Source organism: Diaporthe citri (assembly GCF_014595645.1).
Source record: "Diaporthe citri strain NFHF-8-4 chromosome Unknown scaffold_11, whole genome shotgun sequence".
Lineage (NCBI taxonomy): Eukaryota > Fungi > Ascomycota > Sordariomycetes > Diaporthales > Diaporthaceae > Diaporthe > Diaporthe citri.
The window spans coordinates 1881963-1894227 of NW_025064856.1; the positions used below are offsets into that span (position 1 = coordinate 1881963).

At 53.4% G+C, this 12265-nt stretch overlaps 4 protein-coding genes across 4 annotated transcripts; 2 read left to right on the forward strand and 2 right to left on the reverse strand.

Annotated features, from left to right (window-relative positions):
* Positions 1-1529: 1529 nt before the first annotated feature.
* Positions 1530-2310, forward strand: INS49_004334 (uncharacterized protein; the record flags this gene model as incomplete). The annotated part of the gene is made up of 3 exons (XM_043165123.1): positions 1530-1582; positions 1716-1795; positions 1904-2310. 3 exons carry the CDS (start codon positions 1530-1532, stop codon positions 2308-2310), a joined length of 540 nt encoding a protein of 179 aa, XP_043018773.1.
* A 425-nt stretch (positions 2311-2735) lies between these two features.
* On the reverse strand, positions 2736-4458 carry INS49_004335 (uncharacterized protein; the record flags this gene model as incomplete). The annotated part of the gene is made up of 3 exons (XM_043165124.1): positions 2736-3661; positions 3717-4134; positions 4213-4458. The coding sequence occupies 3 exons, from the start codon at positions 4456-4458 to the stop codon at positions 2736-2738; spliced, it is 1590 nt and encodes a 529-aa protein (XP_043018774.1).
* An 896-nt stretch (positions 4459-5354) lies between these two features.
* INS49_004336 (uncharacterized protein) lies at positions 5355-9493 on the forward strand (the record flags this gene model as incomplete). The annotated part of the gene is made up of 8 exons (XM_043165125.1): positions 5355-5573; positions 5641-5738; positions 5819-5985; positions 6199-6764; positions 6951-7226; positions 8697-8808; positions 8869-9003; positions 9108-9493. The coding sequence occupies 8 exons, from the start codon at positions 5355-5357 to the stop codon at positions 9491-9493; spliced, it is 1959 nt and encodes a 652-aa protein (XP_043018775.1).
* A 154-nt stretch (positions 9494-9647) lies between these two features.
* INS49_004337 (uncharacterized protein) lies at positions 9648-11764 on the reverse strand (the record flags this gene model as incomplete). Its single annotated transcript, XM_043165126.1, has 9 exons — positions 9648-10184; positions 10244-10366; positions 10428-10774; positions 10828-10948; positions 11005-11039; positions 11095-11285; positions 11401-11525; positions 11579-11599; positions 11669-11764. The coding sequence occupies 9 exons, from the start codon at positions 11762-11764 to the stop codon at positions 9648-9650; spliced, it is 1596 nt and encodes a 531-aa protein (XP_043018776.1).
* Positions 11765-12265: the final 501 nt, after the last annotated feature.

Below are 12265 nucleotides of genomic sequence, written 5' to 3' on the forward strand. Positions count from 1 at the left end.
TGCACGTTGTTTTCTCCACCACCCCAGCCTCGGCTATGCCTTGTGGGGGGGCTATTTAACCGCCATCATTTACTTGGTACTTGGCCGATTCTACATGGGCGTCAGCTTCCCAATCCGCCTGCTGCAACAGGAAGCTGCTTCGGGATCATTCGTGTCATGTAACTCGTAGCCAAATGTAGCTGTCCTACCCGAGCATTCTGGATTTGGACCGGCCGACATTCCTGAATGCACGATTAAGCGCAGTTCATGGAGTGGCACACCGGGAGGTGGAAGAGGGTTGCCCACTCGCGAGGCTGGGTCGACCCTTGAGGGTTGAAGATTCCCTGTTCGTGTCTGCATATGGCGTGAAACAGGACACAGCATAACAACTCTGACCGGTCAATCCTCTACCATGCACTACGACCAGAAGCTTACGACCAACGCTCTGAGGTATTTAATTCAGTGGCAGAAGTCACCCTGACAAAAAGACATATCCGGTCGTCGCACAGGCAGACGCGTCCAGCCCCTTGGCTGCTTCCTGTGGTCCCTTGTCACTAGTGCTGACCACATATTAGAAGCCTCTCCATGTGGCAGTTGGTCAGACGTCCGGTTCCGGGACGCTAGAAGAAAGAAAGACAACCGGACGAAGAAAAGAAGTCTCGCCAACAAAGCATCACGCACGCAACGATCTCGTTCTTCTGGGACCAATTCTTACGGGAAATGGATAACACAAAAACCCCTTCGTTGATCACCACCGGACTGGTGGTGGTATCGGTGATCTTCCCTATCCTGTCGCTGGGCTCAGTGCTGCTGCGACTCAAAGCCCGGCTGAGGACAAAAGCTGGCCTGCTGGGAGACGACTGGTGGATCGTGGCAACATGGGTGAGTCGCCGATATTTTGATCGTCGTCTCTCGACGACTTGTGGCACCAGAGGCCCGCCAGGAGCAATGTGATTGACGTGGGACATCAATAGGTGCTTTCCATCGCGCTTAGTATCAATGTTTGGGTCTATGCCGACCTGATAGGCGTGGATTATTTCAAGACGGACCCTTTGTCAGGCTCTGTCTACTCCGCAGTCGTAGGTGTTCCCGTGCCGCCCAACCCCAAACCGTCCTCGACAAGTCGGCCACTCTAACACATGGAACGGACAGTGTCTTGTCGTTGCTTCTTGTCTCGTCCAAATTGTCTTGACTACGGTGAAGATATCCATATTGCTCCTATACAAAAGGATTTTCTCTATACAGTCGTTCAGAATTGCAGTATGGATCGCCATCGTCTTCGTCTCGCTCTGGGGGATATCCATGATTCTTGTAAGCGCTTCACCAACGAGCAAGCACGTGACGAGAATATCTGCTCACCGTTGTCTTTTCCGCTTCAGATCGTCGCCCTTCAAGGTAACCCCGCAAGCTTCGTCCGGGCTACGGCCGCCGGTGAAGTGTTTGTCTGGAGGCTCGACCCTACCATCGTGGGTTATACTCAGGTTGGATCAAGCCTGATTCTGGATGTTATAATTCTCTGCTTTCCTCTGCCGATCATCTCCACTCTTCACATGCCCACGAAAAGAAAGTTCATGGTTGGTGCCATCTTTTGGCTAGGCATTTTGTAAGTCAGGTCTAATCAGTCACGACGCGCTCCGCGATGGCATCTTGCCATGGAGCTTCCTACTATTGATTCGATTCCGCGGATCGTCCTGCCGTTTTTGTATGCTCGACTGACACATATACCCGCTTAATAGCTGTTGCGTCGCCTCTGCAGTTCGGCTAGCCTTGAACCACAAGGTCCTTACATCCATCCTCAGCCAAAAGGCTTCAGTCTGTAAGTTTTACGCATTCATTCGCGACCTGGGCCCCGTCTAGCAGTCACAGAGAGAAGGAAGAGGGTGGGGGCTTTCACCACGCCATCCTTGCTAATGCTTAATACCAGCCATCCAAGCAACACAATTCTGCTTCCTCATAGTTGAACCACACTGCTCTATAATCGCGGGGTGCTTACCCACGTTTGGCCCGCTCATCTCGGGCGGCCGCGCCCCAGAGTCACTCGTCCGGAGCGTCCGGTCTATTCTCTCCCTCGCGAGCGGCATGAGCTCTCCACGCGGCAGCAAGAACAGAGACGCGGTCCGGCTGCCCAGCACCAACGCCTCCAAGCAGGACATCACCGCGGTAGACGACGAGCAGGGGCAGCTCCCCCTGCGGAGCACCACCAAGACACAGATCAACTCCGGCGCTACCAAGGTGCACGGTGATTCGATCGAGCTGGATGATCTTGAGGGTGGCGGCATCAATGTCACCAGAGGCGTCGACGTGGTGAGGTCGCATCGTCAAGAGGTCTGAGGTGGGGCCAACTTCAGAAGCAATTTGTGATGGTTGGAAAGGGGAAGAAGAAAGATGGGGAGAGACCTGAAGTAGTGCGCTGCTGGCAGAGGGATGGGGTGTATTTCGAGATAGCAGAGTGTAAATATATGAACTACTTTCATATTCACGTCAGTGAACATCTACGAACTTGCGGTGATCACTTGTTAATATACACGTTCATGTCCCATATACACTTGATTTTGTAAGAGATGACAGCCAATTCATCATGTTGTACGGAATGTCCCGATGAAAAAGGATACGCGTATTTCTTGACGCCGATAGTCTCATGAGGATCTGCATGACCATTCTTTCCCCACGGATACTTAATGCTTGGCCTTCATCAGGTGCACGTGCATTGCACCGTGCCACATGCCCATCCCTGCCACATGACGATCGCCTTCCAGTCAAAAGGGAGCGGCACCAGACTTCCGCCGTCTGATGTACATTTTGGTCCACGGCCACGTGAACAGGAATTCGTGTAACATCATATTGGCAGGTCTTCCGGCCCCCGGGAGGAACTTGAATTCGTACTCGCAGAGCAGCTTGACAAACAGCATCTTCAGCTCGAGCTCGGCAAAGAACCTCCCCGGACAGGCGGCTCGGCCGTATCCAAAGTTGAGTCTCGTGGGCGTGGTCGAGCTGAATGTCAAGGTCTTGCCCTTGCCCTCAACCCCTGAGCCTTCTTGCTTCGCGGACAGACGGTACTGGCGCAGCCCATCAAACACCTCAGGGTCCGCGGTGTGCGCAGGGTCGTTCTCGATGGCGTATATTGGCATGCACACGTAGGAGCCCTTGGGGATGTGCAACCCATTCTGGAAAGTGTACGGGGCGCGGAAGATTCGTTTCAGCCCCGTGGTCGTTGGTGGGGATGTGCGCTGCGACTCGATCAGCACGCTGTCGAGCTTGTGCAGCCTGTCATAAGGCGCGTCCCGCCAGTCCCTGGCCACGGAGTCGATCTCGGCGCGCAGCTCGTCCAGCAGCTCCGGGTGTGCTGTGACGTCGTATATGATATTCACTATGCGCAAAAGGACCGTGTGCACCGACGCCAGAGCTAGGATGACCATGACGTGGGAGATGGTGGCAGGGTTGCGGTCTTTCCCGCGGGCGGAGTCAATGAGCCAGCTAAGGACGTTTATGTGCTGCTCGTCATTGTCCTGAGGGACAAAACGCCCGGCGTCATTTTCGGCGAGGAGTTCCTGTATTTTTGGGCCGAGGAGCTGCTTTGCCCTGCGGAGGTATCCATTGCAGTACCAATATGGAGGTAGAAGCCAGCAGGCTACCGGACGCGTCCACGGTGGAAGAAAGCGGAGGCAGACAATAGTCTGGAACACTGGGCGAAGACAGCTTAGTGATAAGTAAGTGCATATTCCGACAAATAAACTTACGGGATTCAACATATTCGACCCCGAGATTCAGCCATTCTTCATTGTGCGAAAATGCTGGACCAGTAATTGCCTGGGAGGAGAATCTGGCTGAAACCTTGCTAAAAGCCTGATAGGGTTGGAAAACAACCCAATCCTCGCTGTTCGGGAGACATTCTGCGAGTGCGTTGCAGAGCTCCTTTTCCAGCCCGGGTGTCACCAATCCGAGTCTCGGTGTCAGCTTACGCTGGATAATGGAATGGTGAAGCCTGCTCTCAAGAACTAGCTCCAGTCCCGTGTAGGAGCCGAGGAGATCATTTTCAAGCCCACCATGGGGGCTGGCCACAGTCGGGGGAATCGCCACGAGCTCTTCAAGGACAGAAAGCGGCAGCACGATCACATTCTTGTCATTTTGCACCAGCTGGAATGCACGCGTTTTGAACTTGGCGTCCAGGTCAGTCTGATGCCGCTCGTTGATAGATCGCAATGAAAGAAAGTTACACAGGCAAGGTTTACTCACGCGACGGTAACCCCTCTGCAAGAGCGAGGCCGCGTCCCATGCAAACAGCGAGTTGGACACGATTCGTGGTGTGAAGGCCCATGGGGTGCCAACAGGGGGTAGACCAGGCAATTTGGCAATATCTCTTCTTGCCAGGACAGAATCAATCACAAAGTACAAAAGTACAAATGTGAGCACCCCGCCGCACACAAATTGCCAGCAAGGACACTGCCATTGAATCATATCGGCAAACAGGGTATTTGGCATCATGGCAATTTCTGTTGGTGATCTCCAAGCTGTCTGAAAAGTTGGGGGGCTATCATTCGCGGACTTTGGTGTGGCTGCAAACGTGCGTCAGCCATCCGTTTGGCGGGGAACTTTGTGCGAGTGGTTGGCGTTGGAACCAAGAAGCTGACTGCACACCTGGGGCACGAGAAAGACCCTGAAAAATAGAAAGTCTGACATAGGGCACACGGCTGTCCCAAACTGGTCAACCGTTGTGTTATTTCCACCCGGAGAAAGCATCTAAAAAGTATGCAATTCCCGATGGACTAGCTATCGCACACGACGGCGGCTGTGAGGTTGCGTTAGGATCGCAACTTGCAGGAAGACCACGCAATTTTACGCGGTGGTACGCAACTCGCCCCCAGGCGGGGAAGATTTACAACGGGGCCTCGAATGCGTGGTCACTGGCTGAAATGTGCCGTTCTACCGGTGTGGGATTCACACGGTGCGCAAGGAAGCCTGGGAGAGGTTACACAGCATGGATCAAAACTTGGCAAATTCCAAATTGTCAGGCAACAGACATTCAGAACACGTACTGCACCATACATGTCATTTTATACCCGGCCAATCGAAGCTCGGGTCCTTCCGCACGGTGGCCACGGCCAAAACTTTGTATAATGTGAGTTATCATTTCATCAATGGCCGACATATGATATTCGGAACTCGTACCGTTCAGGTAGAGAATACATTGGACCCATTTTTCGTGGGCGACCTTCCCGTCCGGTCTAGCAATTCCACTAGCCCAGGTTTTGCCTCCGTCGCGCTCAACAGCCAACATGTTGGATGCAGAACCCTCCCTTCTTACTTCGTCGCCCCTTGTTAACTCGATCCAGACTTCGCCATCACTGTGGTCACGCCACCAGGGAGCCTCGACAGCCATGAGTGGAAACACTGCGGACTCCAAAACGGAGTCAGCTCCGAGCGAAGATGCGGCAAGGCCGGAGGCCAAGGATGTCCCTCCGGACGCCGGAGCCGAACAGCGCGTGCCCGGCATCGGCGCCCAGGATGGCTCGATAGACGATCCCAACGAGGTACGAGGCGGCAAGCTGATCATGATCAATGCTTCTCTGTGTCTCTGTACCCTTCTCGTCGGCTTGGTAAGTCAATGACTTTCACACATCGAATTATCACGAGAACTGGCTGGACTAAAAGCAACCTCCGCAGGACTTCACTTTGATCGCCACCGCGATTCCGCGTATTACGTCTGAGTTCAACTCTATCCAAGATGTAGGCTGGTATGGAGCCGCCTTCCAGCTGGCACTGTGAGTCATCCTGTCCTGGGCCGACTTTGGCCATCGTGCTCTTGTGCCCGCGCCGTCGCTGATTCAGACGCTTTGTCCAGATGTGCGGCACAGCCTCTCGCAGGCAAGGCATTTACTCTGTTCTCGAAGAAGCTCTCCTACCTGATCTATCTGGCCGTTTTCGAGATCGGCAGCCTGGTCTGCGCACTGGCACCATCGTCCCCGGCCCTAATCGCGGGCCGGGCCGTTGCTGGCCTGGGAGCCTCGGGTATGTTCGCGGGAGGCTTTGCGGTCCAAGCTGCCATTATCCCGTTGCACAAACGCGCTATATGGATTGGGATAATATCCGCCACGTTTTCAGTTGCCAGTATCGTTGGACCCGTGATTGGCGGTGCCCTGACAGAGGTTCGGCTGCCCCCACCCTGCGACTCGAGCCCTTGGTTTGGCATACACAACTGATGATTCTCTTGTTTGAAGCAAGCCACTTGGAGATGGTGTTTCTATATCAACTTGCCAATTGGAGCCTTCGCTGCTGGAGTATTCTTCATATTTGTGCACATCAAGACAACTAGCTCGGAGCGCGTTCCCCTCCTGAGTCGGGTCAAGGGCCTCGACCTCCTCGGTTTCTCCCTGTTTTCAGGCTTCATGATCATGCTACTGTTGGCCCTGCAATGGGGCGGCGTCGCATATGCCTGGAATTCCGCAACCGTCATTGGGCTTTTGGTAGGCTCCGTCGCGGTATTGGGCCTGTTTATTCCATGGCAACTGCACATGCAAGATGACGCCCTCATCCCTCCGAGACTCTTTAGGGCTCACCGGAACGTGGGATTACTTTGCGCCACCTCCTTCTTCGTCAACGGGCCTTTCCAGGTCATCATCTACTGGTTACCCATCTGGTTCCAGGCTGTGCGAGGGGATACGCCCACGGAGAGTGGGGTGAATTACCTCCCAACTGTCATATCTGACGCCGTCATGGCCCTGCTGGGTACCGGTATTGTGATGAAGATTGGGTGGTGGAACCCCTTCCTCCTATTTGCAAACGCCCTGGTGTGTCTCTGCGGCGGCCTACTGAGCACCATCTACCCAGGAATCTCCAGCGGCCACTGGATTGGGTACCAGATCTTGGGAGGAACGGGTTTTGCTCTGGCAACAAATCTTGTGAGCAATTATGCACGCGAGCCTGCTTCCCAGGTAATCTTGAGGCTAACGAATCTGGCCAACCCCCCATTCTAGGCACAGGTCGGGATGCAGACATCACTGCCACAAGACCTTGTTCCGATCGGATCGTCGAATTTGCTCATGTTCGTGTCTACCAGCTGCTCAGTCTTTCTGGCACTGGGCCAGCTCATCTTCCAGAAGAGACTGGAGACGAACCTGTCCGCTGTAGTCACATCAGATCTTGTGCAAAAGGTCATATCAGCAGGCGCCACCAATTTCAGAGCAATGGTTCCTGATGCGGACCTGACTGCGGTAGTGAAAGCCTACGGAAAGGCTTGCACACAAGTCTTTGTAAGTTACCTCCCCATGTTCTCCCTTTCTGCCCCGAGACGGATGAGTAGATGAGACAGAACCGCAAAATTATCAATCAAGCCGCTTACACCGACACCGACATAGTACCTTCCTGCCGCAGCCCCAGCCATCTCTTTTGCATTAGCCTGTGGATGTCAGTGGATTTCCACGAAGAAGAAGCCGTCAGACACCGAGGTTGGTGAAACAAAGGAGGTCGCGAACTCGTGATACTAGATCTCAGTGTCTATTCAACGAACAGTGGATTCCTACTGCACACCAGGGGTTTCGCTTTTACCTGGATGGGGTTTGAAGTTCTTTTGATAATGCAACCTGTCAGACAGGATGTGCCCACACAACCATAGACGATTTAATTCCAGTTTATCACGATTACTTGATTTCCGGGATATGTGTGACGCGAGCCACGACTTATTGAATTTAATATTTGGGTAATGGTTGAGGTGCATCTTAGAGAAAGGACACGAAGAAAATAGGTTCAATTTCTTTCAGCGTATATGTTCCACAACGACACCGCTGGCTCTCTGCAAAATATGACCGGTGCTTTTTGATGCCGAGCCTCAATCGATGGTTGTCGAATGGGATTGCAAACCGTGAATGGAAAAAAGCGGGAGGACGGACGTAAGATGGGCGGAAGCTAAGCAAGCCACGAAAGCCGGCAACCACCGACTAGGGGCATGTAGAAACCAACCAAGTGCAGATGTACCAAGTACCCGCTGTGTTACAGTCTCGGCATTACAACACTTGGGTAACTGAGGGGCACCCCGCTGCACCGTACTTCGCTTATATGCTGACGAGAGGGGTACCCAGCCCGAGCGTGTCAATCCAGCGACATTCGAGCTTTGACAAGCTATCACGAAAGACATGCAAGAGATAATTATTGATGCTGTGAACATCGGGTAAGTGACAGGGTGGCAAAAATGGGGAAGAAGGTAGGAAACGTATTTCCAAATTGCTTCCGGGTCCAAGAGGCAAGGGGCATGTTCTGGGTGAGTGGTTATCGATCTGTTGGTCCGGGGCGCAGCACATGGCCGTCAGCAACCCGAGTACCGTCACCGTGACTTCCCCTGCAGTGTTTGTCTGAGTGACTGTGAAACTCAGCCATACCACAAACGGTGACGCGCCTGGATATTTAACGAAGAGCCCGACTGCATTTTCGCTTTGGTTTTCTTTCTTCCAGACCACAACCTCATATGTGTGCACTTTTCTCGTGACTCCTTCGATTCAACGTCTCAATAACCACGACCACAAACGGAGAAGGAAAATGACGAAGCCAATCCGTGTCTGGATGGCACGTAAGTAATGGACCAGCAACTCCCGGCCCGCTCTGGCCCGGCATTAGCACTGCAGCTGACTCCGAGCTAAACATCTAGCTCCCGGGCCGAACCCATGGAAGGTACCGTGGAAGAACCATTGGTCTCTGCGCACGCGGGGATGCTGACATGGAGGAACTAGGTTGTCATCGTGCTTGAAGAATTGCAGGTCCCCTACGAGATCAAATCCTTCAAGTTTGAGGAAATCAAGAAGAAGCCGTTCATAGACATCAACCCAAACGGCCGCGTTCCCGGTACGTGGGCACACTGTGGAGACGTCGAGGAGCTCGCCTTTGTTTCTGACCGATGTAAAGCCATCGAGGATCCAAACACAGACATCACGTTGTGGGAGTCCGGCGCGATCATCACATATCTGATCGAGCAGTACGACAAAAACCACGTCCTAAGCTACGACACGCTGAAGGAGAAGCACCAGTGCAACCAATGGCGTAAGGCAGACCTCTTCATGTGCTTAATCTCCCTCAACTCTTATCCTGTCATCCTCATTGTGAGCGAGGAACTCAGCTAACAGATGCGATTCCTTCCACTTCAGTGCACTTCCAAATGAGCGGCCAGGGCCCCTACTTCGGCCAGGCGGGCTGGTTCAACGTCCTGCACGCCGAGAAGCTCCCCTCGGCCATCGAGCGCTACCAGGCCGAGGTGCGCCGCATCCAGGGCGTCCTCGACGGCCAGCTCAAGGACCGCCAGTGGCTCGTCGGCGACAGGATGACGTACGCGGACATGGCCTTCGCGCCGTGGAACGACCGCACCGACGCGCTGCTGGAGTGCGCCGCGGCCGACAAGTTCGCAGGGTTCCCGTACCTGCAGGCCTGGCACGAGCGGGTGACGGCCCGGCCCTCGTGGAAGAAGGCCATGGAGACGCGCGCGGTGCTGATGGACGAGCAGGGCTTGATTGGCATGGGATGCCTAAGGGTATGAAGAACATGGCTGAGTATCAGGCTAAGATCAAGGCTGAGGAGAAGGCGGGCTAGGCTTGAAAGGTATGGAGTCCAAGAAGTGGCACGATAATTGGTGTTTGAAAGTGTGAATACAACCAGATTGGCACTCGATCTACCCGAACTTGTATGCCTCATCAATGTTCTGTCTCCCGTTCCCCAGCGAGAAGCGTCTCTTGAATGCGTTGAGATGGCAGCCAGCTTTCAGCCGGTATAAACCACCAGGAGAGTATGGCGAATATTGTCACAATACCCATGATGACTGGGGCATAGTTCAGAGTGGCGGCCTCGACGGGGAAGACGTAGGGCGAGAAAAGCACCGCCACTACCCACCCATTCCACAACACAGCAATGGCCTGAAATGGCTTGCTCAGTCTTCCCAGACTCCACGCCGGCTTTGGGAATTGTTTGGGCGTCAGAAAGAGACGACCAAGGCAAATCAAACCGTAAGCTGCGGCCGAGGGAACACCTGCTGCCGACACGAGTGAGGTGAAAGCGACCGACGATGGGAGGATCGTGCATGTGATCAAGGAAGAAACTCCCCAAACGACAAGCACAGCGTTCCGGGGCTGCCCGTCGACAACTCGCGCTACCCAGGGTGACCAAGGCAGAACACCATCACGAGCAACCGCAAAGACGAGACGAGATGCTGCGAGGATAGCAATAGCAGTGTTCTGGATGCTCTATCAGCCATGGACAGTTTCAGGGATTTTGAAGGTGACAATTCGCTCACAAACCACAATGCCACTGTGCAGACAATGTTCATGAAGATGTGTCCACCTTCGCCCAGGATGGCTGCGTAGAGGGGCACGAATGGCTGCGTGCCACCAAAGGAGAAGAGTGTGTCTGCGTCAGGCTGGTGCGGGGGGAAATCAGACTACGTAAGCCACCGTTAAGTCAAGATAGAGATAACTTACGACACAGAACAAGAAAAGAATGACGACAATAAAGCCACCAATGCCGCTGGTCACCGTGCTCCAGAAGATGCCTCGAGCTGCTGCAACGCTGGCGTTCTTTGTCTCCTCAGCAACATGACCTGAAGCATCAAATCCGATGAGGATTCCCGCAGTGGCAAGATAAGACAGGCACCAGTTCCACCCTTCCGGGGCTCCCGTCCCATTGTAGGTGGTCATGAAGGCGTCATGGGCGGATCTGAAGCCGTAGATACTGTTGCTCGCCGCGACTGGCAGCCAAATCATATTTAAGACGAAGTCGAGGAGAACGATCGAGGTTGATAGGTAGAAGATCCACTTGAAGTAACGGGCTAGGGTGGCAATTAGCTTAGACTTATCCCCAACGCTATAGCGACGTAGTTACGTGGTAGGAGGTTCCAAATAGCTGCCAACGCCAGCATGACTTCTGTTGTGATCCACTGAACAGCACGAAACTTCACGCTCGATGTATCAGACGGGAAGTCGAGATTGAACACGACAATTTCCTAACCCGTTGTCAGCCCTTATGCAGCATAGTCCGAAAATTTAGGGAAACACTTACCGATAAAATGTAGTTGACTGCAGATTGCGTGTTGCCTATTATGTTGTCAGGGAGTGCCGAACATATTACATTCAACGCTGTTCGACGTACTCGCGCAGAATGTCGTCCATGCAGTCGTGCTCCACCAAGCAACGATGAACCCAAAGAGTCGGCCGAAACGAGGACCACCAGCTTCAGCCGCCCGCAGATAGATAGATCCGGCGAGTGGGAGTGAGGAGCAAATCTCTGCAATTACTGCTGCTGTTATGAAAGTAAAGACGCAAGTTACGAGGAAACTCGTCCTGGGTATTCGTTAGTAACAAATTCAGTCATCCGCTCCAAGGGACTGGCATGGCAACAATACCAATAGGCAAGGTTTCCTCCAGCTGCTATGCCAGTAGAAAATGTCACACGGACACCGCCAATGAAGTATAGTGCAGCTTGATGAGGTTAGCCTCCACCGTCTTCGTGGAATGTTCTGCGTCGTCCCTACCAAATGTTGTCGCGAAGTTGTGGAACGTGTTGAAAGTTCTGTGCAGGACCTGAACATGTGAGCTGCTTGACTCAGCCGCCACAAAAAGCTTGTTTCACTCACTGGTTTGTAGCCCAAGTTTTCCTGCGGGGTTTATCGTCAGCCTGTCCGCCGATGTTGCAGATATCGCATCGCCAGCCTCGAAACACCTACCAAAACCTGAGCATCCCTCGAGGATTCCTGTTCCGGGTCTCCTTTGGAGACGGTCGCGTTCTTCTGCACGGCTGCATCTTCGCGATCCGTTGCCATGATGAAGAATAGTCCCGCCCGGGCGGTGTCATGAGGTTGATGAAGAAGTCGAGCTGATCAGGGAGTCGACAGGAAGAGAGTGCCGAAAATGGATGTGTCGTCAATGTCTTATATGAGGTGCGTCAGCTCGCTCAGGGGGCCAGTTAAAATCCTGTCTAGTGTGCCGGGCTGACCCCCAGGTGTGGAAAGGCTTGATGGGGGTTTGGAGGAAGAAGTCTGTCACGCAATTAGCGCAGGGAAAACTCAATGGCGCCGACTGCGCGGCTGGCTTGAATAAAGTGGAACTGCTCCAACCCTTATAGAGAGGAACCACCGAAGCCGGTGATTTGATCCCCAAATTCTGCATATTCTGGAACTACAACGCCATCGACGCTATTTAATTTGTTATTTGAGCCTGAAAGGGGTCGGTAACGTCTATTTTCCCCAATCAGAAACGGCATTCCACGCTCGCTTCAATGTCGTTCTTAGTCCTCACCGGCCTGGGTTTGCTTTGCTTGGTAA